The sequence below is a fragment of the Pseudophryne corroboree genome, chromosome 8, assembly GCF_028390025.1.
Source record: "Pseudophryne corroboree isolate aPseCor3 chromosome 8, aPseCor3.hap2, whole genome shotgun sequence".
NCBI classification, from domain to species: domain Eukaryota; kingdom Metazoa; phylum Chordata; class Amphibia; order Anura; family Myobatrachidae; genus Pseudophryne; species Pseudophryne corroboree.
In genome coordinates, this window is record NC_086451.1 from 387790702 (window position 1) to 387818153 (window position 27452).

A 27452-nucleotide genomic window follows, 5' to 3' on the forward strand; every position below is an offset into this window, starting at 1 on the left:
CTTTATCTCACAAAGCCATATCTGATTGTCCATTCGGACAGAGCAAAGCTGCGGACTCGTCCCCAGTTTCTCCTTAAGGTGGTGTCAGCGTTTCACCTGAACCAGCTTATTGTGGTACCTGCGGCTACTAGGGACTTGGAGGACTCCAAGTTGCTGGATGTTATCAGGGCCCTGAAAATATAGTTTCCAGGTTGGCTGGAGTCAGGAAATCTGACTTGCTGTTTATCCTGTATGCACCCAACAATGCTGGGTGCTTCTGCTTCTAAGCAGTCGATTGCTCGTGGGATTGGTAGCACAATTCAACTTGCACATTCTGTGGCAGGCCTGCCACAGTCTAAATCTGTTAAGGCCCATTCCACAAGGAAGGTGGGCTCATCTTGGGCGGCTGCCCGAGGGGTCTCTGCATTACAACTTTGCCGAGCAGCTACGTGGTCGGGGGAGAACACGTTTGTAAAATTCTACAAATTTGATACCCTGGCAAAAGAGGACCTGGAGTTCTCTCATTCGGTGCTGCAGAGTCATCCGCACTCTCCCGCCCGTTTGGGAGCTTTGGTATAATCCCCATGGTCCTTTCAGGAACCCCAGCATCCACAAGGACGATAGAGAAAATAAGAATTTACTTACCGATAATTCTATTTCTCGGAGTCCGTAGTGGATGCTGGGCGCCCATCCCAAGTGCGGATTATCTGCAATACTTGTACATAGTTATTGCTAACTAAATCGGGTTATTGTTGTTGTGAGCCATCTTTTCAGAGGCTCCGCTGTTATCATACTGTTAACTGGGTTCAGATCACAGGTTGTACAGTGTGATTGGTGTGGCTGGTATGACTCTTACCCGGGATTCAAAATTCCTCCCTTATTGTGTACGCTCGTCCGGGCACAGTACCTAACTGGAGTCTGGAGGAGGGTCATAGGGGGAGGAGCCAGTGCACACCACCTGATCGGAAAGCTTTACTTTTTGTGCCCTGTCTCCTGCGGAGCCGCTATTCCCCATGGTCCTTTCAGGAACCCCAGCATCCACTACGGACTCCGAGAAATAGAATTATCGGTAAGTAAATTCTTATTTTTACTCTGTACAGAAAGCCTCAAAAGTTCTTCAATGCAGACTTTACGCAGATAAGAAAACTATAGCCAGGGGGTTTCTGTAACAAAAGTCCGAATACACAATGGTAATTGCAGCAAAGCCAGACAATGCAGCGATCAGGGAGGTAGAGAGGTGTCACATGGACACAATAACAATGAAACATCAGCTTGTCCGGAGAACAATACGGAGAGGGGACCCCACATCTTCTGATCTTTCCCAGCTAAACTGCAGATAATTCATTTTACAGTGAAACCTGCTGTGTTCTTCATGCAACTAACTCAATTGTTTTAGAGGCTGGCAATAAACAACTAAATCCCTTTTAGTGATAAGCAGTACATTTTTCACTGATGCATATAATACTAAATAGAGTACGGTTTTGAGTACATTTTGCAGTCTGGCTATGCTAATGCTTTGTCTGGTGATTATAATAGTGAATGCGGTAAATGGTGATATAATCTTGTAATGTCAGCCTGAGCCTTGCATACAAACACTGTAATAAGATTATGGACAACTTTTATTATAACAAAAATAAATAAATAATACGGACTATATAAAACTTTAGTATTACCAATAACATGGAAAATACATGAATATGGCAATAGAATGTTTTCTGTTTCTGAAAGTGCAATAACAAATACGTACAGTGCTGCTTACTGAGGCTCAGTAATCCTGTAATAAGTTCTGTGTGACTTGTGCAATAAGTTCTGTTTGGCTTGTTCTATGTAATAAGTTCTGTGTGACCTCGGCTATGTAATAAGTTCTGTGTGCAGGGCAGCCATTAGGGGGGGACTATGTGGACTCGTGTCCCAGGCCCTTACAGAGAAGGGGACCCACCCCTGGCTCCTACTGCCAATACTTGTAGAGCTGCACCAGTCTGTGAATCAACAGCAGGCTGATGCGCAGGGGCGCTACTTAAAAAAACAAGCCTTATCTACGCATCCGCTCTCTGTAAACCGTTCCTGTAGGTCCGCAACACTCCACCTATATGTAACGTCACAATGTATGACATCACATGGGGGTGGAGCAATGTAGCAGCATCTCTTTTTGGGGACGGAGGAGCCCTGTCTATTTTGCCAATCCCAGGCCCCACAATTTCTGATGGCAGCCCTGTCTGTGTGACTTGTGGTATGTTGTGAGTTCTGTGTGATTTGTGCTATATAATAAGTTCTGTGTAGCTTCTGCTATGTAAAAAGTTCTGTGTAGCTTCTCCTAAAAAGATGAACCACATTTCAACTTCCAGCGAGCGGTCCGTTTGTGTATTACTCCTTTATGTTTGGTGCAGGCTGTGCTTCCTCTCAGTCACTTACAGCGTGATGTGTTACTATTATAGATATCTATATTTGTCTTGTGGAAAGCTGTGTACACGGTTTACCCTGATATAACATGCTATGGAAACAAGTTATCTTGGCGTGACGCTCTGTGAGAAATATCAGCATTTCCTAGTACAGCCTGCGCCACAGGGACCCGTTGGCTGTCTCTGGTGAACCTGCGTTTGGCACTGTACCCAAATTGGCAGATTAACCCCTTACTTGCTGGGATCACGGGCCTGTTACATGTGCACCACAAAGCATTTGCATAGTCCGTTTGATTATTTTAGACCAAGTTGCTGGGTGCGTATAGGCCCAAAAACTAATAATACTGGTAAACCTCTGGTCGAGACTGATGATCAGACCTTTACCTGGCTGGCGGAAAAGCTGTCTAGCAGATGAATATGATCTGCCAGTGTATTCCAGATACAGCAAGGCTGAACCTCCTACAGTAGGTGCTAAGTCACTCAGGCAGCGCAAACAGCAGCTGTTCAACAGAATTTCCTCAATAAAAACCTAATAAAATATTAGAAAAAGAGCAGCGCTAATGGCTGCTCTCAATGGCTGACTTAACATTTTACAGAATCTATGGACGAACCTTACATACAACCTCCATATTATTTTATTAGAATAGTGGTAACCTTGTTTAATAGAATTAAACAGCTTATAAAATATATTCTTTTTGTCTATGTTGTTCTATTTTATTTGAAGTACAAAAAAAACCCCCCATCACACTAGTCCTTAAGGTGCATACACATGGTGCGATGTAACCTTACGATTTTGACCATATATGAAAATTGTGAGGAAAGTTAGTGCAAATTGCACTGTGTGTACACAGCTTGCGATACCGAGGCACGCTCTTGTGGTGTCGGTATCGCAAGAAAAGATAGACTGTGCAGCCAAGTCAATCTTGACTATGGGGGTCATTCCGAGTTGATCATAGCCCTGCCCCACATGTTAGTAACGCCCCCCCCCTTCCCCTGCAGAAGTGCAGTAGCATCGCACAGCGGCGATGCTTTTTTTGCACTTTAGGAGCAGCTCCCGGCCAGTGCAGCTTTAGCGTGCTGGCCGGGAGCTACTCGTTGCTCCCCAGCCCGCAGCGGCTGCGTGTGACGTCACGCAGCCGCTGCGTCCCGCCCCCCCGCACGGTCCGGCCACACCTGCGTTGGCCAGACCGCGCCCACGAAACGGCGACCAAACTCCGCCGTTCCACCCCCCCCCCCCCCCCCGCCCAGCAACCGCCTCTGCCTGTCAATCAGACAGAGGCGATCGTAGCTCCGCAACAGCCTTCGGCCGTCTGGCACGCGCCGGCGCACGTGCAGTTCTGACCCGATCGCTGCGCTGCGATAACTGCAGCGTGCAATCGGGTCAGAATGACCCCCTATATTGTGTACTATCTAGTACATAGTATAGTCAAAATCTCCCATAGTCAAAATCTCAAGTAAAGATAGTCAGCATCAGTGGTTCAGGGCTCCGGGGAGTTCAGGGGAAGTCGCAAAGTCAAAATCGAAGATAGTCATTATCTCACCGTGTGTATGCACCTTTAGTTAGACCTGTTTATAACCAAGTAATGTCTGTGTATTCATAGGGGGATGTTCAAACAGCAGGGATTACCCCACCTCTGAATTCCCGAAGTTGTGCAGTACTTCATACCTCCATGAGCTGTGAGGTAAAGTCCATGTAAAAAATGGCAAATTTTTTAGGGAAGCCAATATTTGGGGATTTGTGTGATCTGCGCCTGATGCCCTGATTTTTTTTTTTTTTTTTTAAGGTGCGGGAGAAAGGCTATTTAATTGAATAGCCTCTCGCCCACACTATTGGGATTTTAGCCGTTACAGATTCCCACTCTATGGGTGTCATGGACACCCACGAGTGGGTATAGTCCTGTTGGTCAGCATGCCAACCGTTGGGCTGTTCACCGTTCAGGATTCTGGTGTTGGTATAGTGACCGCCGGTCAAATAACCGCAACCCGTACGTATACAGTGCTGTCTATATCCAGCAATCAAATTTAAATGGTGCCCATTTGCCTATCATTATGAGTGCACTGATAACCCCCCCTTCTTGACTACTATAAACACTTATTTGTATAGCGCCAACATAATCTGTTGCGCTGTACAAGTGATTATTTTGAACACTACATAGGTAAATCTGTATATTAGCAGCTGCTGAGTTTTTAATGATCAATGTCTATCAAATTAAACCTAAACATTACTATAGTGTAAACTAAAAGATCTATGCTTACATCTAAACTGCAACCCTCCCAGGCACAATGTGCAGCCACTTCCTGCATTGTGCTACTAATATTGCAGATGTTTGTGAAGGGGTAATGTGTTAACTAGCTGCAGTAATCATATACTGTATGTGGAACAAAGGCCGATAATCCGCGTCTGTCTCCACAGGGCTGCATTGTGTGGTCAGGAAGGACCTGATCATCTACACGGCCAGTTGCCGCCTCTGCTTCACTTAGTACAGAACACATCAGTTGCATCTCCAAGGAAAACATGGTGGTGGAGTTTGCAGTCGTTAGTTTAGCACAAGAAATATGTGATGTTATATGCGGTGTAGTGTGTTTATAAATGGAAGACTTACATTATTATGGCTATAACATTTTAGATAATGACTCAAATGTTCTTTGAAGCTTCTGGGTAGGGAGCAAGATCATATTATTATTATTATTTATGAAGATGCCTCAAAATTCCTCAACACCATGCAGTGGGGAAGGTAGAGCTACTGGGTAACTCCAAGGGGAGATTCAGTTCAATCCGGTGTGATGTCCGGCTGTGTTACTGGCATGTATTACATTCGGCAAAGTGTGCTCATTTTCCTGTGCACCTCTATGGAACTCTGGGTGGTAATTGGGCAAGCCTCCGGCATCCTGTTGCTTTTTGGGTAAAGTGGTCTGGGCAAAAGACGCTATGAATTGCCTAATTGCGGCTACACTCCTTGGCAGCTTATTGCCAAAAATCCCAGCAAACTGCCACAGGGCATTGGCTGGGATGATGCAATTTGCCATGCCAAGTCACCCCCAGCCTGCCATTCTGCACCTGTTGTAGAGTGACGGGGAATATTGATATTAAGAGTCCAATTTCCAATCGATACAGAGCAATAATTGGCCTCTTTGCACTGTTAGAGACATGGGGGGTCATTCCGACCCGATCGCACGCTGCAGTTGTTCGCAGCACAACGATCGGGTCAGAACTGAGCATATGCGCTGGCGCATGCCAGACGGTCGAAGGCCATCGTTACCTAGCGATCGCCTCTGCCAGATTGACAGGCAGAGATGTTCGCTGGGTGGGAGGGGGCGGCACGGCGGTGTTCAGACGCTGTTTTGGGGGCATGGCCCGGCCAACGCAGGCGTGGCCGGACCATGTGGTGGGCGGGCCGCAGCGGCTGCGTGACGTCACACGCAGCCGCTGCGACCCAGGGCAGCAACGAGTTACTCCCAGCCAGCCGCAGGAGCTGCGCTGGCCTGGAGTTACTCTTCTAGTACAAAAGCATCGCCGCTGTGTGTTGCTCTGTACTTGTGCGGGGGAAGGGGGCGGACTGACATGCGGGGCGGACTAGCCCTGTGCTGGGCGTCCCCCTGCATGTCTGGGAAGATGATCGTAGCTGTGCTAAATTTAGCACAGCTACGATCAACTCTGAATGACCCCCATGTTCTGCTGTGTTCAGTGAAGAGGGTCTCAGTGCACATGCGTGAATTATAGACTTTAAAAAAAAAAAATTATTTACAAAATTTCTCTATCGTCCTTGTGGATGCTGGGGTTCCTGAAAGGACCATGGGGAATAGCGGCTCCGCAGGAGACAGGGCACAAAAAGTAAAGCTTTCCGATCAGGTGGTGTGCACTGGCTCCTCCCCCTATGACCCTCCTCCAGACTCCAGTTAGATTTTTGTGCCCGGCCGAGAAGGGTGCAATCTAGGTGGCTCTCCTAAAGAGCTGCTTAGAGAAAGTTTAGCTTAGGTTTTTTATTTTACAGTGAGTCCTGCTGGCAACAGGATCACTGCAACGAGGGACTTAGGGGAGAAGGAGTGAACTCACCTGCGTGCAGGATGGATTGGCTTCTTGGCTACTGGACATCAGCTCCAGAGGGACGATCACAGGTACAGCCTGGATGGTCACCGGAGCCGCGCCGCCGGCCCCCTTGCAGATGCTGAAGCAAACGTATTTCTCATTAGGGCCACACGTTAAGGGCAATGAAGGAGGTGTTGCATATTTCTGATACTACAAGTACCACAAAAAAGGGTATTATGTGGGAGTGAAAAAACTACCTGTAGTTTTTCCTGAATCAGATAAAATAAAATGAAGTGTGTGATGATGCGTGGGGTTACCCCGATAGCAAATATTGGCGTTATACCCTTTCCCGCCAGAAATTAGGGCGCGTTGGGAAACACCCCTTAGGGTGATAAGGCGCTCACACGCTTATCAAGTGGCGTTACCGTCTCCAGATACGGCCGCCCTCAAGGAGCCAGCTGATAGGAAGCTGGAAAGATATCCTAAAAAGTATATACACACATACGGTGGTTATACTGCGACCAGCGATCGCCATCAGCCTGGAGATGCAGTGCTGGGTTGGCTTGGTCGGATTCCCTGACTGAAAATATTTTATTCATATAGAGCATTTAATAGGATGCATTCTATATATATGTACGTGAGATGCACAGAGGGATATTTGCTCTCTGGCATCAAGATAAGTACGTTGTCCATATCACCCAGAAGATGTCATGGACACGACAGTGGTCAGGTGATACAGATCCCATACGGCACATGGATATTGCCGTATAAAGGGAAGGAGTTAGTTGGGGTCGGTCCATCGGACCTGGGGACCACGGCAACAGCTGGGAAATCCAACCTTTTTACCCCAAGTTACATCTCAGCTGAAAAAGACACCGTCTTTTCAGCCTCAATCCTTCCTTTCCCATGAGGGCATGCAGGCAAAAGGCCAGTCATATCTGCCCAGACATAGAGGTAAGGGAAGTAGACTGCAGCAGGCAGCCCCTTCCCAGGAAAAGAAGCCCTCCACCGCGTCTGCCAAGTCCTCAGCATGACGCTGGGGCCGTGCAAGCGGACTCAAGGTGGGGGGGTAGTCTCAAGAGTCTCAGCGCGCAGTGGGATCACTCGCAGGTTGACCCCTAGATAGTACAAGTATTATCCCAGGGGTACAGATTGGAGAGTCGAGACATCTTCTCCTCGCAGGTTTCTGAAGTCTGCTTTACCAACGGCTCCCTCCGACAGGGAGGCAGCATTGGAAACAATTCACAAGCTGTATATCCAGCAGGTGATAATCAAAGTACCCCTCCTACAACAAGGAAAAGGGTATTATTTTTCCACACTATATTGTGGTACTGAAGCCAGACGGCTTGGTGAGACATAGTCTAAACTGAAATCTTTGAACACTTACATAAAAGGTTCAAATCGAGATGGAGTCACTCAGAGCAGTGATAGCGAACCGAAAAAAAGGGGACTATATGGTGTCCCTGGACATCAAGGATTACCTCCATGTCCAAATTTGCCCTTCTCAACAAGGGTACCTCTGGTTCGTGGTACAGAACTGTCAATATCAGTTTCAGACGATGCCGTTTGAATTATCCACGGCACCCCGGGCCTTTTACCACGGTAATGGCCGAAAAGATGTTTCTTCAAAGAAAAAAGGCATCTAAATTATCCCTTACTTGGACGATATCCTGAAAAGGGCAAGTTCCAGAGAACAGTTGGAGGTCGGAAGAGCACTATCTAAAGTAGTTCTACGACAGCACGACTGGATTCTAAATATTCCAAGAATCGCAGCTGTTTTCCGACGATACGTCTGCTGTTCCTAGGAATGATTCTGGGCATAGTCCAGAAAAAGGTGTTCCTCCGGGAGGAAAAAGCCAAGGAGTTATTCGACCTAGTCAGAAACCTCCTAAAACCAGGCCAAGTATCAGTGCATCAATGCACAGGAGTCCTGGGAAAAATGGTGGCTTCTTACGAAGCGATTCCATTCGGCAGATCTCAGGGGATTTGCTGGACGAATGGTCCGGATCGCATTTTCAGATGCATCAGCGGATAATCCTGTCTCCAAGGACAAGGGTGTCTCTTCTGTGGGGGCTGCAGAGTGCTCATCTTTTAGAGGGCAGCACACTCAGCATTCAGGACTGTGTTCTGGGGACCACGGATACCAGCCTGAGAGGCTGGGGAGTAGTCACACAGGGAAAAAATTTCCAAGGAAGTGTGGTCAAGTCTGGAGACTTCTCTCCACATGAATATACTGGAGCTAAGGGCAATTTACAATGCTCTGAGCCTAGGAAGACTCCTGCTTCAAAGTCAACCGGTGCTGATCCAGTAGGACATCATCATGGCGGTCGCCCACGTTATCAGACGGGGCGACACAAGAAGCAGGAGGGCAATGACAGCAAGGATTCTTCGCTGGGCGGAAAATCATGTGATAACACTGTCAGCAGTGTTCATTCCGGGAGTGGGCAACTGGGAAGATTTCCTCAGCATAAATGAATTCCACCCGGAAAAGTGGAAACTTAATCTGGAAGTTTCCACATGATTGTAAACCGTTGGGAAAGACCAAAGGTGGTTATGATGGCGTCCCACCTGAAGCGCCAGGTCAAGAGACACTCAGGCAATAGCTGGGACGCTCTGGTAACACCGTCGGTGTACCAGTCGGTGTATGTGTTCCATCCTCTGCTTTTCATACCCAATGTATTGAAAATGATAGGAAGGAGAGGAGTAAGAACTATACTCGTGGCTCCGGTTTGGCCAAGAAGGACTTGGTTCCCGGAACTTCAAGAGATACTAAGAAGGGTCTTGATTCGGCAAGAACCGTGTCTGTTCCGGGACTTACCGCAGCTGCGTTGACGCCAAGGCGGGTGAACGCCGGATCCTAAGGGAAAGAGGCATTCCGGAAGAGGTCATCCCTACCCTGGTCAGAGCCAGGAAGGAGGTGACCGCACAACATTATCACCACTTAGGTGAAAATATGTGCCAGGGTGTGAGTCCAGGAAGGCTCCACGGAAGAATTTCAACTAGGTTAATTTCTACATTTCCTGCAAACAGGAGTGTCTATGGGTCTCAAATTGGGTCCATTAAGGTTCAAATTTCGGCCTGTTGATTTTCTTCCAGAAAGAAATTGGCTTCAGTTCCTGAAGTCCAGAAGTTGTTAAGGGAGTACTGCATATACAGCCCCTTTGATGTCTCCAGTGGCACTGGGCGATCTCAACGTAGTTTTGGGATTCCTAAAAAATCACATTGGTTTAAACAACTCAAATCTGTGGATTTGATATATCTCACATGGAAAATGACCATGCTGTTGGTCCTGGCCTCGGCCAGGCGAGTGTCAGAATTGGCGGCTTTATCTCACAAAGCCATATCTGATTGTCCATTCGGACAGAGCAAAGCTGCGGACTCGTCCCCAGTTTCTCCTTAAGGTGGTGTCAGCGTTTCACCTGAACCAGCTTATTGTGGTACCTGCGGCTACTAGGGACTTGGAGGACTCCAAGTTGCTGGATGTTATCAGGGCCCTGAAAATATAGTTTCCAGGTTGGCTGGAGTCAGGAAATCTGACTTGCTGTTTATCCTGTATGCACCCAACAATGCTGGGTGCTTCTGCTTCTAAGCAGTCGATTGCTCGTGGGATTGGTAGCACAATTCAACTTGCACATTCTGTGGCAGGCCTGCCACAGTCTAAATCTGTTAAGGCCCATTCCACAAGGAATGTGGGCTCATCTTGGGCGGCTGCCCGAGGGGTCTCGGCATTACAACTTTGCCGAGCAGCTACGTGGTCGGGGGAGAACACGTTTGTAAAATTCTACAAATTTGATACCCTGGCAAAAGAGGACCTGGAGTTCTCTCATTCGGTGCTGCAGAGTCATCCGCACTCTCCCGCCCGTTTGGGAGCTTTGGTATAATCCCCATGGTCCTTTCAGGAACCCCAGCATCCACAAGGACGATAGAGAAAATAAGAATTTACTTACCGATAATTCTATTTCTCGGAGTCCGTAGTGGATGCTGGGCGCCCATCCCAAGTGCGGATTATCTGCAATACTTGTACATAGTTATTGCTAACTAAATCGGGTTATTGTTGTTGTGAGCCATCTTTTCAGAGGCTCCGCTGTTATCATACTGTTAACTGGGTTCAGATCACAGGTTGTACAGTGTGATTGGTGTGGCTGGTATGAGTCTTACCCGGGATTCAAAATTCCTCCCTTATTGTGTACGCTCGTCCGGGCACAGTACCTAACTGGAGTCTGGAGGAGGGTCATAGGGGGAGGAGCCAGTGCACACCACCTGATCGGAAAGCTTTACTTTTTGTGCCCTGTCTCCTGCGGAGCCGCTATTCCCCATGGTCCTTTCAGGAACCCCAGCATCCACTACGGACTCCGAGAAATAGAATTATCGGTAAGTAAATTCTTATTTTTTTATTTGACTGCGCATATGTGTATTTTTTTTTCTGAGTTTCAAATCTGGCTCGCAATTGTGTTACGACAAAGGGGCCAGTAATTGTGCTGGAAGGGTTCAGTATGATTTGCCGATAGACGGGATGCTGGCTGTCAGTATACCGACAGCAGCATTCTGTCCATCATAATCCTGACACGCCACCAGTAAGGCTCCTAACCCTCCTCTGACCCCTACCCTAACCCTCCCTTGTAGGTTCCTATCCCCTAACCCTCCCTGCTTGGTGCCTAACCCTAATATTCCCTTACTCGCTGCCTAAATCTAACCCTCCTCGCTTGATACCTAACCCTAACCTTCGCTTCTATGTGCCTAACCCTAACCCACCCTCCCTGTTTCCTAACCCTAACCTTCCTGGCCCTGCACTCTACCTCTAACCCCCCTTCTGGTGCCTAAACCTAACCCCCCCTTCCCAGGATGCTGGCATCCTGAGCGACGTCGGTATGTAGACGGGTGTGGTTCATCAAATCGACAGTGTCTAGGTCGACAATGTTTAGGTCGACAGTCACTAGGTCGACATGGATGGAAGGTCAACAGGGTTTCTAGGTCGACATGTGCTAGGTCGACAGGTCTAAAGGTCGACATGAGGATTTTTTTTTTTTGGGTGTCGTTTTCTTCGTAGAGTGACCGGGATCCCAAATTAGTGCACCGCGTCCCCTCGCATGGTGCCTTCGCTCCGCTACCGCTTCGCTCGGCACACTTTACCGTTCCAATCGTAGTCCACGTGGATCGTTAAGTATGAAAAAATTCATAAAAATAATTTTTTTTTAAAAACTCATGTCGACCTTTAGACCTGTCGACCTATAAACCCTGTCGACCTTCCATCCATGTCGACCTAGTGACTGTCGACCTATAGTGGTCGACCTAAACATTGTCGACCTAGACACTGTCGATCTTCAGACCGGATCCCATGTAGACGCCAGCACTGCGCCCTACTTCAGGAACCCCAGCGTCGGTATATCGACCACCAGGATCCCGTCTGTCCGGAAGCTTCCCTGCTGGAATGGGAGTGCATTCACGGAAGTGTCTGTGCATTAAGGGCGTGGTGCAGGCGCGTAGTCTCAAAGTGCGACTAATGGGACTTCCGAAAAGTTTTAAAAAGCAGCCTCCTGGAAGGTTCAGAGCTACAGTCTGTGCGCGCTGACCCTGGTGTAAGTGTAAAGATGATATTGATGGTTGCAAAGTTAATAATGATAATGTTGACTGCTGATCTCAAATATGTTACATCCTTTTATTCAAGTACATTGCAGGACTAGTACATAAGAAGTAGTGTAACCCTGCACGGAACCCTTGTACAGAACTAAAGATGGATTCATGCACAATTGGGAAAGGGGAAGCCTGCACATCTATTTATAATGAAAAAAAAATATCTGTGTCCGCAGTGTAATTGAGATACTCTAAGCCACTTGGGTACTTATTAGCTGCACTATCCAAGTCATTAACTTCAGTATATCTTCATCGTGTGCCGTGATTTTATGCAATTTGTGTACTCTCAGTGAAGCTATGCCTCCAGTCGTAATCCAGTCTCATCGGGGACAGTTGCGACAATTGCACTGACACTAGCAAGCTCCAATGTAATGGGGGTAATTCCAAGTTGATCGCAGCAGGACATTTTTTAGCAGTTGGGCAAAACCATGTGCACTGCAGGGGGGGGGGGGGGGCAGATATAACATGTGCAGAGAGAGTTAGATTTGGGTGGGTTATTTTATTTCTGTGCAGGGTAAATACTGGCTGCTTTATTTTTACACTGCAAATTAGATTGTAGATTGAACTCTCCACACCCAAATCTAACTCTCTCTGCACATGTTATATCTGTCCCCCCTGCAGTGCACATGGTTTTGCCCAACTGCTAACAAATTTCCTGCTGCGATCAACTTGGAATTACCCCCAATGTACGGATATGTCCTCATACAGCTATCCACAATACTCCATGCAGCGCGAGCCGCACCTAGCAGTGTAGCATCTTTTTCACATATTGTGTTTTAATTGCAATGCGACGCCACAAAGACGCTTCATGAGACTGCACCAATAATTGGATCTGCGACACTGAGTTTGAGTCTGTATACGAAGCACAGCTGGACTTGGCGTGAAGAAAGTCACAGCGGCTGCATCAGCGCCTCTTATACAGATTCAGACTCGGTCACACACAGATGTACATGTGTGATACATGAAATGAATCAGTGCTGTCTTGTGAACCAGTTTTATCGCATTCCAATTAAGATGCACATTCAAATGGAAAAAGACAATCGGTGGAAGACAAGTTGTGCGGGTCCTGGCGCGCTGAGAATTGCTGGTTAGCACGACTGCAGCAGGTGTGTAAGAACAGATCTGTATTTCAGTTGTAAAGCGGTTTTAATGAGCGCAGTGGACAAATGCTTAAAGCGTCACAGTCAGTGATTTAAGTCATTTTAATAAAAGCAATATGTTATTAAACTAATGCTCTCTGCTAGTAGGAGTGCTGAGTGAGTAATGTCTGTGCCGCACCATCCTTTACTCAGCACACCTACAGAAAGGACACGGGGGGTAATTCCAAGTTGATCGCAGCAGGATTTTTGTTAGCAAATGGGCAAAACCATGTGCAATGCAGGGGAGGCAGATATAACATGTGCAGAGAGAGTTAGATTTGGGTGGGGTGTGTTCAATCTGCAATCTAATTTGCAGTGTAAAAATAAAGCAGCCAGTATTTACCCTGCACAGAAATAAAATAACCCACCCAAATCTAACACTCTCTGCACATGTTATATCTGCCTCCCCTGCAGTGCACATGGTTTTGCCCAATTGCTATCAAAAATCCTGCTGCGATCAACTTGGAATTACCCCCACTGTCCTAATGTTTGAGTATTTATTAACAAAGAAAACTGAGATGGAAATCAACACTCTTAATTAACAGAATGTATTCTGCATGAAGTGTGAAGTGAGAGGAGTCAGATAATTGTCTGCCGGCCCCTGGGAGGGAGGGGGACATTAGGATGTGATAGGCAGACCTTGCACATCCCTAGTATCACTCCTGCCCTCTTGGTTGTTTGTGGCAAGCTGGGACGAGTCAGACACACACTAGAGCAGTGCTGGGAACTGTGACTCCTGACTTAGCTCAGCCATTGGAATCAGACTGCAAAGCCTGGGTAAGGCACATTGTGTGTGTGTGTGTGTGTGTGTGTGTGTGTATATATGCCTTAAATTAGCGCTTGTGTGTGTGTGTGTGTGTGTATTGTGGTGTGCACGTTGCAAGTGTTTCAGCAATTGTCATATTTGTAGCTATCTTTATATTGTAGCAAGCTAGATGGCTGATTAGTGGCACCTAGGCTCGACAACCTTTGCAGTAAAGGGACACTCTGCCATCCCTGGTAACGCAATAAGGGGCATATTTATTAATTAATTAATTATTTATTGTTGATTATGATTTCTTATCGCTGCTTATCACTGCAATAAGAAATGAATGCAGGAATAATCACATCTATGGGCAGGGCCACTGCAATGTATAAAAGTAACATGAAGGGCTGTAACACACTAGCCGGTTTTCCCCGGATGGCAAAAAGCCGGACAAACTTTGTCCGGCTTTTTGCCATCCGGGAGAAACCGGCAGAGTCTGTCACACAGGACGGCTTTGAGCCGTGTGTAATGCTGTGCGCATGCGCAGCATCAGACACGGCTTCAGAAAAAAACGTTGTGTGTGAAAGCTCCCCTTCACACACACGGTTTACTGGCTCCAAAGACGGCCCGGCAGCCGGACCTTCCAGTGGTGAGATTCGGCTGCAGCCGGGGCCGTGCAGTGTAAAGGGATCCTACCCCTCACACTGTTAACTACAATGCCGGCACGGGATAAAGCCGTCCGGCTTTTTGCCGGCCGGCAAAAGCCGGGTAGTGTGTTTTAGCCCGAACACTAATGATCAGTCACCAAACTGCGCATGTGTGAGCGGCTGTTGCCTGTGGATCCCTCTCTGGGAAAACTCTGCAGTGTGTAGCCCATAGGCTGCAATGGCCAATGCAAACTGAAGATGGAATTGGCACCAGAGGCCAAGCTGCAGTCCCCGTACATACATCCGGGTTATACTTAATATTTGTGGATACCCCCCAAAAATGGGTATTGTCATGTGATATCCTTCAAATATTTATTGATAAATATTCCTCTAAATATGTTGTTACTGTTACATTCTAGTGCTCACACCCTGGAACTTGCATGACTGACTATAAGGGCACAGGATTTTGTGTTTAATATAGGCTACCAGCCAGGTGTACTATGTTATACCGATGCTTGGAATGCTGGTGCCCAGCATACCGGCGCCGGGATCCAGACCGCCGGCATGCTGGCAGAGGGGCTAGTGCAAAAGAGCCCCTTGCGGGCTAGCTGCGCTCACCACGCTGCGGGCATGGTGGTGCGATAAACGCACCATGCTATTTATTCTCCCTCCAAGGGGGTGGCATGGGCACCCCAAGAGGGAGAATAGTTGTCGGTATGCCGGCTGTCGGGATCCCGGTATCGGTATGTTGAGCGTCGGGATCCTGACAGCCAGCATATGGAATGCCTCCCCTACCAGCCACATGTCTAGAGTAGCTAATATTATATTAGTTACTGATGTGCCAACATTATCTATCTATCTATCTATCTATCTATCTATCTATCTATCTATCTATCTATCTATCTATCTATCTATCTATCTATCTATCTATCTATCCCAACATATTCTGTTATGCTGTACAATTGGAAACAAACGTTAATAAGATTAGACTGGGAAGTAAAAACAGATGGACGGAGCCTGTGAGCTTACACTTTATAGGTGTATAGACTTGGGGTACATAAACTCCCAATACCCACAGCAGTTTCCAGATACATGACTGATGTTGTTATGAGTAAACCCAGGCACTGTGATGTGAGTGTTGTGTTTGTGAAGTCCCCACCTTGTGTACATGAAAGCCACCGCACGGATTCCAGGTACAGACACATCTTGTGTTTTGTTTTCTTCTAGTAGAGACTTGAAAGCGTTTTTAGATCTTTAGAGTTAATGTCTGGGCTGTGGTTAGAATTGGGGAAGTGGCCTGGAAGCCTATTAAAGCAATTTAGACATTCAGTATTTAAAGAGCCAGTATATGGTTCCATAGTGACAAATGGACATATACAGTATACTCTATGCTGCAGTTTAGTGGAATGTTGATGCATTGTATTTATGTCCATGCACATAATGATGAAAGCCCAGAAGTAAGTTACTTTTAGCCGCTGATTACTAGTACAAGGAGACTCTTCCAAATGCACATAGGGGGTCATTCTGACCCGTTCGCTCGCTGCTTTTTCACGCAGCAGAGCGAACGGGTCCCTACTGCGCATGCACCGGCGCCATAGTGTGTCCTGGCGCATGCCAGACGGCCGAAGGCCGTAGCAGGGATGCAATCGCCTCTGCCTAATTGGCAGGCAGAGGAGATCGCTGGGCGGGAGGGGGCAGAACGGCGGCATTTGGCCGCCGTTTTGTGGGTGCGGTCCAGCCAACGCAGGCGTGGCCGGACCGAACGGGGGGCGGGCCGCAGTGGCTGCGATGAGTAGCTCCCGGCCAGCACGCTAAAGCTGCGCTCGCCGGGAGCTACTCTTGAAGTGCACTTCTGCGGGGGGGGAATGACATGCGGGGCGGACTAGCCCTGTGCTGGGCGTCCCCCCGCATGTCAGGGAGGATGATCGTAGCTGTGCTAAATTTAGCACAGCTACGATCAGCTCGGTATGACCCCGCATAGTTATCATTATCTTCCAACACAAGGTACTCTTGCATCTATTCATAAATGATTGCTCAGACGAGCATGTTTTCATGTTTGTGTTCTTTTGGCTAATGGGTTTGTACAGATATATAGCAGTAAATTTACTAAGGTGGGAGTTTTTTTTAGAATTGGTGATGTTGCTCATAGCAACCAATCAGATTCTACTTAACATTTATCTAGCTGCTTCTAAAAGATAATAGATAGAATTTGATTGGTTGCTATGGGCAGCATCACCAGTTCTAAAAAAAACTCCCACCTTAGTAAATTGACCCCATAGTGTTCTATTTCTGCATAGTTGGGTAGGGCCTATATAAAGAGTATATATCCATACTTGTATTTTATTTTTATACTTTTTGCACCATTGTTGGTGCTAGTCAGAACTAGTAACAGCACAGTGCCACCCGGATGCCAGATTATCGTCCTTAGTAAGATATTACTTTTATACATATTACTATATACCTTCTTATAGCTTATTCAATAGCGATGCAAAGAGCATTGCAGACTGTAGTAAAAACCCATAGTAATAAACCAGATGTGAGACTGCACCACAAAGCAGACTTGTTGCTATGGGCTACAAAACAACATTGGGGAATTTGTAACAGAACACTGTTGTGATCAGGGTCCTATGAGAGGAATTTGCACCCTCCCCCCTCAGATTCTCCTCTCAGGTGATGGGAGAATGGGGTTTTGTACATGGCTGAACACTCATTATTGCATTGATAAGTGACACTTTTAGATCCTTTGTGGTGAAATCTTCTGTGTTCTTTATTCTGTCTGCCCCCGCCATCACCACACATGTTGCACCACACAGATGGCTCCTTGTCGAATGGTCCTAGACGCTATAAAGAGAACTTAAAACACCTCTGTTAATTACAGTTATACAACTGAGCTAGGAAAATATGTATATAGTGTCCATTTATTCCATCACACTTTTCGGAAACATTAAGTGAAATAAATATATTGAACCTTTTTTATTGAATTATTCCGCTGTTTTGGTAATGGTGAGCTGAACAAACACAGAGAGTAACTCTCTGTCCGCTTCTATCCATATTTAACCACAAAGCTGTGTCTAAAGGCCCATACACACTTGCCGATAAAATGAGCGACGTTGCTCATTTTCCCCCTCCCTGAGCGACGTCGCTCATTTTACCGGCAAGTGTGTATGCCGCCAGCGACGACCGATGCGTGGCCCCGTGGGTCGGCAACGATCGTCGCTGTCGCCAGTGCATGCATGTAGGATCTGGACTGTCGTCCACGACCTGCATGCAGGGCTGGCGGAGGCGTGACGTCACTGAGCGATATGAGCGGTCATATCGCTCAGTGTGTACAGTCGGCCGCCGACCGGCCGGCCTGGGAGGGGAAACATTAGACGACGTTGCTCACAGAGCGTCATCGTCTAATGTGTACGGACCTTAAGACAAGGCTGTAAATCTATGTATGTTACTTATGCAGGGCTGGACAATAAGCGACCATCCAGCTGCTGATGAACTACACATCCCAGCATGCCCACCACACTTTTGGAATGCCCCGATAGCAAGGACCGCTAAATAGCCCACCCCTGTACTAAAGCCTTACAACCACCAGGCGATGTGGATCATTAGATCTACAAGTAAAAGGTCTACAGTCAATAGGTCAACCCCCTCCCCCCCCAAGGTCGACAGGGTCAAAAGGTCGACAGGGTCATTAGGCCGACATGAGAAAGTTAGACAGTAGAAAAGGTCAACAGGGCCAATTCAAAGAAACTCATGTCAGCCATATGTGTGTCGACCATTTGAACCTGTTGACATTTTGTACCTGTCGACCATAAACACTGTCAACCATGTACAAATCGATCTGTTGACCATGTCGACATAATGCATGTCGACCATTTCATGTCGACCTATTGACTGTCTATCTAGACCAGGGATGGGGAACCTTCGGCCCTCCAGCTGTTGTTGAACTACACATACCAGCATGCCTTGCTACATTTTTGCTATTTGGTCATGCTAAAACTGTTGCAGGGCATGCTGGGATGTGTAGTTCAACAGCAGCTGGAGAACCAAAGGTTCCCCATCCCTGATCTAGACACTGTAGATCAGTGGTTCTCAAACTCTGTCCTCGTTACGCCACACAGTGCATGTTTTGCAGGTAACCCAGCAGGTGCACAGGTGAATTAATTACTCACTGGCACATTTTAAAAGGTCCACAGGTGGAGCTAATTATTTCACTTGTGATTTTGTGAGGAGACCTGCAAAACATGCACTGTGTGGGGTCTTGAGGACCGAGTTTGAGAACCTGTGCTGTAGATCTATAGACTGGACACCACCACCAGGACAGTGGGCTATTTCAAATCTCACAAAATTCCAGGTAGCTTCCAGGAAGTTGCCGTCCGTGTTGCTCCATATGATGGAACTGGAAAAGCTGGAGTTTTTGCTTGTTAATATTCCACCTCTAAAACGATCCTTTGTAAATCTCATAAATGACAGTTTTGTATGTCAGGGACTTTTAACTACAGCAGTAAGAAGTTTATTGGCTTCGTAGGGGCAAGGTCACTGACACTGCTGTGTCTTCTCTATAATCCTTCCAGGGATTCCTGCCAGATAGTTTTGCTTCCTTGTCATCTAGTAGAAAAACAAAAAAAAGCAAGCACCTGGCAAAACTATGTGCACTGCAGGTGGGGCAGATGTAACATGTGCAGAGAGAGTTAGATTTGGGTGGGGTGTGTTCAAATTGAAATCTAAATTGCACTGTAAAGATTAAGCAGCTAGTATTCATCCTGCACAGAAACAATATAACCCACCCAAATCTAAATCTCTCTGCACATGTTACATCTGCCCCACCTGCAGTTCAACATGGTGTTGCCCAGTTGCTTGCTTTTTTGGTTTGCTAACAAACCTGAATAAGGCCCTAAATCCTGCAGCCAGCATCTGTAGACACGGTTTGCAAAAGCAATGGTTCTGTTTGAGGTACATTTATATATTGCATTGAAGTGGAGTCTACTCCCAGTCACAGTTCCTCCGTAAATAGACACATAATGCAAGTCTTAGTATTTGTGTGGTGGCCCTGGACACAGCAACTAATAGCGAGTAAGGAAATGAGGCACTTGAAGGGGGCTTTATGCTCTGGTTGGAAAATTCTGGATCATTTAGGACTCAATGAAGCAGAATTATCATCTGTTTGCTCCCTCTGTCAGACAAAGCAATAAAGTCCATTGCAGAGACTGGCTGGTATTGTCGCTGGCAGCGGAGTCTGTTATGGGACTGTGGTGTTATTACTATGAGCTACCTTTAGTGTCGTGTTTGTGAGAACCTTTGTCTCGGGTGTTGCGGAATGGGAGCGCTTTCCTTAAACTTCTTATATGGATTTTTTCATTATTTTATTCATTTTTTTTCTTCTTCCTTTCATCCTCATGTAAATATTGCACACCTTAAAGTCCTAATTTAGCTGAATATAATAGCATACTTAATGCCTCTGTTAGCAACACCAGCGAAATACAGTGGACACCCACCGATACGGGTGGTCCTCAGGTTGCCGACTGTCGGGATCCTGGCGCACAGTATACCGGCGCCGGAATCCCGACAGCCGGCATACTGACAATTTTTCTCCCTCGTGGGGGTCCACGACCCCCCTGGAGGGAGAATAAATAGTGTGCCACCGTGCCCGCAAGAGGCTCATTTGCGTTCGCCACGCTGTCGGTATGCCGGCGGTCTGGCTTCCGGCGCCGGTATGCTGGGCGCCGGGAGCCCGGCCGCCGGCATACCATACACACCCCACAGATACAGTAGACACAGGAAAAGATTTATCAAAGCTGCCAGAGAGATAAAGTGGAGACCGATAAAGAACAGACCAATCAGTTCCTAGATGTATCATGCAGTCGGCTCCGGGAGTTATTTGTGTGGACCCACTTCATCGCCAGATCGCGGTGAAGGGGGTCCTGCTATCAGCCACATGTGTTAATGTTGTTGGTTTCGAAGTGGGAGGGCATTAAATTACCTGTCTGGTGATCTGTGCCTTCCCACGTTCAGCTCTCCTTGTCGGCGTCTGAGTTGGACTGCGCAGGCACCGCCTCTTTCTCCCAGTGTCACCCACGCCTTTGTTGAAAAAAAAACAACTTTATTTTTTGTCTTCTTTTTTTTTTTTGTAAGCACGGTCCCTGGCTGCATATTCCGGCAGCCAGGGACATTGCTATGGTGGGGCAACGTCAGCTATAGCTGTCAAAACCAATAGCTGCAGTTTTCAGAACGTTGCCTCCCCACTTTGGCACCCTATCATATAGCGGCGTGATAATGAGCGCCGCTGTCATTTTGACCACTACCCTGCATTACTACATGCAGGGAACCAGTAACTGCAACACATCACATGCGCCTATCGTTACATCATACATCTTCCCTTGGTTAAAAAAAAAAAAAAAAAAGACAGAAGCTGATTGGCTGGTACTTTATCTTTCTCAATGTTATCTCTCTCCAAGCTTTAATAAATTTCAGAGTGTAGATTTTGGTGTTTGAAAGGCTACATTGGAAACCCTTCCTTCCTGGCCATTGTCACACCATACATTTTCCGGTTTCGAGTATATAGGGGTAAATTTACGAAGATGGGAGTTCTATTTAAGATGGTATGTTGCCCGTAGCAACCAATCTGATTCCAATCTGATTCCAGGTATTATCTTCTAGAAGGTGCTAGATAAATGATAAGTAAAATCTGATTGGTTGCAACATACCATCTTAAATAGAATTCCCATCTTAGTAAATTTACCCCCAGAGTGTGTGTGCTGTATACCTGTATACCTCAAGCAGTGGAGGAGTGGTGACTGAATGGGACCAATCTGATTGTTTTTGATGTTGTTTGCTAGGATACGCAGCTGGACTGACCCTGCAGTGGGACTATGTGTAACGAAACAGAGTCATGCCCGTTTCCAGACAAATATGAAGCCATCCTCTTCCCTATCATCTACAGCAGCGTCTTCATTGTCGGGCTACTGGGCAACCTGACAGCAGCCGGAGTTATTGTCCAGCTAATCAAGGAGAAGAACATCTTGGGTGTCTATCTGGCCAACCTTTGTATCTCTGACCTCATGTACATCTTCACTCTTCCCATCTGGATAGTCTACACAGCCAAGGAGGACTGGCTCTTCGGTACTCTCTGTTGTAAGATCGTGGGCTTCTTCTTCAATGCCAATCTCTACACCACTATCACCTTCCTCAGTTGTATAGCCACAGACCGCTGTATTGCCACAGTCTTTCCACTCCGTTCACGGGCCATTCGAAGCATGAGGAAGGCCTTGGTGACTTGTTTGGTGGTGTGGCTGCTAATCCTCGGATCTCACTGTTACTTCTTGAGCAGAGATGATCTGTTTACCTCGAGCCATAACGTGGAGCTCTGTTATGAGAAGTATCCCATGGAGCAGTGGATGGCTCATCTAAACTATTTCCGAATCTTTGTGGTTTTTCTCATCCCGCTTGTTCTCTTTCTCTTTTCCTACTGCTCTATAATCCGAGTTATTCAGAATGTGTCCACCTTGGAAAGTGAGCATAAGAGGAGGATTACTGGCCTCCTTCTCACCATGACCGCCATCTTTATCATCTGCTACCTCCCTTACCATGTGATTCTCTTTATCCGTTCCTATGTGAGTGACTTCAAATACTGCAGCTGTGAGATTGAGAAGCTTGTCCGCCCAGCATACCGCATCTCCTTTGTCCTCACTAGTATCAGCAGCGCCCTTGATCCTTTCCTTAATATCTTTGTTAGCGATGGAGTGAAGCGGGACCTGATTGTGGAGCTCAGAGCTATCTGGTTTTGTTTGCTACACCGTGGGAAAAAGAACAAAAGCAAAATGAGGTGCCTTAACTTTGTGTGTGATGAGGCAGCAAAGAACAACGGTGCCTTGTGTACGCACCAAACCAACGTGCAGACTAGGTTATAGGCATCACCTGGACCAGGTCTATATTGACAGAGGGAGGGGGTGGTGGAAGCAGTCTTGACAATCCACATGTATCTCTGTAGCAGTGATGTCTTAATCTTCTGACTTGGTAAAATGTAGGTTTTAACTTGAGACTGGTCACACCTGGAGGTCTTTTACAGCCAATGGTCAGACAACCAGATCTGGAATTTAAAACTACAGATAATTGGTGGACTTCTTACCTTCAGCAGTGACGGATATTTATCGCTAAGTGAACTGGACAGATAGAATGCAGAGTATTAGTAGCTGTGAGGAATGTCTGCGCTATTCCTCTGTCTGAGACTGGGGGGAGATGTACTAAGCCTTGGATAGTGATAAAATGGAGAGAGATAAAGTACCGGCCTATCCGCTCCTAGCTGCCATGTTACAGGCTGTGTTTGAAAAATGGTAGCTAGGATCTGATTGGTTGAATGTTGATCTCTCTCTACTTTATCACTCTCCAAGGCTTAGTACATCTGTCCCTGACTATCGTTATTCAGTGTTATGCTTTTCTTTTCATTGCCCCGATATCCCAGATACACTGGACCTTACCATGCAGGAAGTGGGGCGGTCAATTGCCAAGATGTATTGGAATTTGTGTGTGTGTGTATATATATATATATATATATATATATATATATATATATATATATATATATATATATATATATATATATTTGTCTTTTTTTGTTTTGTTGTCCTTTTTTTTCCCATTAAGTTATGATCTGTGCATAGAGGCAGTATTACATAGATAGGGGACATTGTTTCTATCCCCCACACCTCTGAAAATAAACTAATTTTGTATTACTTTCTGGATTACTTACAGTACAGTATGTACCCAGTGAACAAAAGGCTATTCTCTGCTACGAGAGTCTAGGGCTGTACATAGGTGTTTAGCTGGTATCAGAGAGGCCCTGGTTATGGTCCAAAACCATTCATTTTATTGGGTGTGGTATGGAAGGTAGATAGTAACTAGGTCGACATTGTCCATATTGACCACTATTGGTCGACAGTAACTAGGTTGACAGGTGAAAAGGTCGACATGAGTATTTGATGTTTTTTTTGGTGTAGTTTTCTCTGTACAGTGACCGGGAACCCCAATTAGTTCTACCGCTGCACAGGTTACTACTCCCAATCGTAGTCCGCGTGAATCATTAAGTATGAAAAAGTTCAAAAAATAAATGAAAGAAAAAAAGGGGAAAACTCACGTCGACCTTTTGACCTGTCAACCTAGAACATGTTAACCTAGAAACCCTGTCGACCTAGTTACTGTCGACCAATAGTGGTCGACCTAGTTACTGTCGACATAGAGACCGGATCCCCATTTTATTACCTTTCAAAATACAACCAAACCTAAAATACAGATCACTGTCTAATGGAAGTTTTAGTAATAAAATAGAAATAAGTTTTGTGTACAGTATGTGTTTGAGAAACTGCACCTATGTGTGATCATGTGGTGGTCGTGGGGGATGATATGCACTACGCACACCAGACTTCCTGTCTTTTTCTAAGGTCACTACAGGGACTATTTTGGTCTAAAAATGCTTCACTGTTTTACCAAACCGCTGAGCTCCATACAGAATGCAAGGGGTGATGTATCAATCAGTATAAAGGGAGAAAAAGTTGAACATACTGTAGCAACCAATCAGGTTCAAGGTAGCATTTGCAGTCTATAAAATTGTAGGTATAAATTGATTGGGTCCTATGGGCAACTTCTGCACTCTGCGCTGATTAATACATCTTTCCCCCCCCCCCATCCGTGCCAAATTTGATCTCCATTTCTATCAAGCTGTGAGAACTGGTATAGAATAAACATTATACTATATTCAAATATTTCAAGTTGCTGTATAAGTGGTGTGTGTCAGTTTGTGTTGACCTGTGTCTGCATGGATCAATAGGAAGCTTCTGCGCCAGTGTGCCAGGTTGACCCATGTAGGAGCATGAGCCACAGAGGATTTCCACTCTCATTGGTGCCCTGGATACATTCCAATAACAAACATATTTTATGCATTCAATCTTAAATATTTAAATGTAACCTATAAATTATACAAATAAAAAGGAAAAAAAACACAACACATCTAACACTGTATAAGCGAAGGGTTATACTCTTCTGTTGTGTTGGCTTTCATTTTGTATCCCCGGAGATCCTCATAAACCCCGGCATGACGCAGCAACAGTCCTTTCCAAAAGTGCAAAACATGCCCCTGACGCAGCACGGTGCTGGTGTTTGAGACAGCGGGGCTAAAGTGTAGCATCCCCTGGGAGGAACTGGGCAGATTGTGGCTAAGAAAATACCTACTGTATATGCAGAAATTAGATTGGGTCGGGACATGGTTATTTAAGTTAAACAGGTGGAATAAGCACATTTGGGGCCATGATTCATGCTTTCTGTGGGGTCAGAGACAACTTTGTGCCTTGCAAAGTGAGCCGACATCATTCATACACACAAAAGGGGCTGATATGAGAATGACCCCTAATTGTCATGACTGATTTATGAAGCTAAAACAAGCGTTATTGTAAGAGACAAATGGAAATGTTTCATGACATAAATAGGATCAGTCTGTAAACTCTCACAAGCAGGGCCCTCCACCCATTGGTTCTCTCCTTGAACTATCATGATCTCCAGTGCGCTCCCACTCAGTCAGCAACTCTGAAGCCTTCTGTCCACCTACATCAGGGCATTGGGTTATTCAGTGATACTGTTTTGTCATCTTATTGTACTTTTTGTCTGTATTGTCTGTACTTTTTATTTTGTATTCAGTTGACTGTGTTTCACTGTAATTTCTCTTACGTCCTAGAGGAAGCTGGGGACTCCGTAAGGACCATGGGGTATAGACTGCTCCGCAGGAGACATGGGCACTCTAAAGACTTTAGAATGGGTGTGCACTGGCTCCTCCCTCTATGCCCCTCCTCCAGACCTCAGTTAGATCCTGTGCCCAGTGGAGACTGGATGCACTGAAGGGGAGCTCTACTGAGTTTCTCTGAAAAGACTTTTGTTAGGTTTTTTATTTTCAGGGAGCTCTGCTGGCAACAGGCTCCCTGCATCGTGGGACTGAGGGGAGAGAAGCAGACCTACTTAACTGATAGGCTCTGCTTCTTAGGCTACTGGACACCATCAGCTCCAGAGGGTCGGAACGCAGGTCTCACCCTCGCCGTTCGTCCCGGAGCCGCGCCGCCGTCTTCCTCACAGAGCCGGAAGATTGAAGCCGGGTGAGTATGAGAAGATAAGAAGACTTCAGAGGCGGCAGAAGACTTCGATCTTCACTGAGGTACCGTGCAGCGGTAACGCTGCGCGCCATTGCTCCCAACACACACACATACAGAATGCACTGTACGTGTGCAGGGCGCAGGGGGGGCGCCCTGGGCAGCAATTTTTACCTCAAAAACAGCACTAGCACTGGTCTCGGATACTGCGGAGGCAGTATAATATAAAATCCGCGCCAGTATAAAGAAATTGAGCAGGACCGAAGCCTGCCGTCGAGGGGGCGGGGCTTGATCCTCCAGCATTAACCAGCGCCATTTTCTCCACAGCATGCTGCAGAGAAGTGCTCCCGGACTCTCCCCTGCTGAACAATAACGGGGCAAAAACGAGGGGGGGCACATTTATTTGGTGCAGATTGTACATATATTTATATATATAAAACGCTATTTAGGCTGGGACCTTGGTTTCAGTATATTGTGGCGCTGGGTGTGTGCTGGCATACTCTCTCTCTGTCTCTCCAAAGGGCCTTATTGTGGGTCAGTCCCCATATTTATTTATCCCAGTGTGTATGGGGGTGTCAGTACGTGTGTGTCGACATGTCTGAAGCGGAAGGCTCGTCTAGGGAGGATGCAGAGCAGATGGTGGTGGTGTCTCCGTCGGCACAGCCGACACCTGATTGGGTGGACATGTGGAATGTTTTGAATGCTAATGTGGCTTTATTACAGATTGGACAAAGCAGAGTCCCAAGACGAGCAGGGAATTAACCCATGGCTTTTACTGTGTCCCAGGACCCTTCAGGGTCACATAAACGTCCCTTTACCCAGTTAGCAGACACTGATACCGACACGGATTCCGACTCCAGTGTCGACTAGGATGATGCAAGGTTGCACCCATGGGTCGCGAAAGTATTCAATATATGATTATTGAAATAAAAATATGTTTTGCATATCACAGAGGATTCCTCTGTCCCTGACACGAGGGTCGGCATGTTTAAAGGAAAGTAAACTAACTCATCTCATGAGCTGATCGTTTTATTTAAAAAAAAAAAAAAAAAGCTTGGCAGACTCCTGACATTAGACTGCAGGTTCCCAAGGGAATTATTATGGCGTATCCTTTCCCCTCAAAGGACAGGTTATGGTGGGAATCCTCGCCCACGCTGGACAAGGCGCTAAAGCGCTGGTCCAAAAAAGGTAGCATTACCGTCCCCTGATAAGGCGGCTCTATAGGATCCTGCGGATCGTAGGCAGAAATCTACCTTAAAATCAATTTATGCGACTACGGGAGCCCTATTTAGACCTGCAGTAGCATCGGCATGGGTAGGTAGCGCAATTACAGCTTGGGCTGATAACTTGTCTCATGACATTGACACCCTGGATAAAGATAGTATGGTGTTGACCTTAGGTCACATCAAGGGCGCAGCACTATATATGAGAGAGGCTGCAAGAGATATTGGGCTTTTGGGTTCAAGAGCTAATGCCATGGCAGGTTATGCTAGTAGGTCCCTGCAGACCCGTCAATGGTCAGGTCGTGCTGGCTCATAGAGTCATATGGAGGCTTTACCTGGCAAGGGTGAAGTTTTATTTGGGGAGAGCCTCGCGGACCTGGTTTTCACAGCTACCGCGGGTAAGTCGTCTTTTTTGCCTTACGTTCCCCCACAGCAAAAGGAAACACCCTAATAACAGATGCAGTCCTTTCGGTCGCGTAAGTTCAGTATGGGGCGTGGCTTTCTTTCCTCGCCAGAGGTAGAGGGAAAAAGAACACCGGCTA

At 46.5% G+C, this 27452-nt stretch overlaps 1 protein-coding gene across 3 annotated transcripts in view; it reads left to right on the top strand.

Moving 5' to 3' along the window:
* The window catches only part of LOC134949219 (uncharacterized), a 167975-nt gene that overhangs the window by 103636 nt on the left and 36887 nt on the right, over positions 1 to 27452 (top strand). Inside the window, exons 2-3 of one of the 3 annotated variants that reach the window (XR_010183124.1) lie at positions 3980 to 4060; positions 4792 to 4922. Coding sequence is in view for 2 of the 3 variants with exons in the window: in XM_063937684.1 (XP_063793754.1) it covers positions 21431 to 22383 (953 nt within the window). In the remaining variant the exon portion in view is untranslated. Of the gene's footprint in view, positions 1 to 3979; positions 4061 to 4791; positions 4923 to 13935; positions 13953 to 21397; positions 22384 to 27452 lie in introns of those variants that run through there. The other 2 variants (XM_063937685.1, XM_063937684.1) reach the window with 2 other exon arrangements.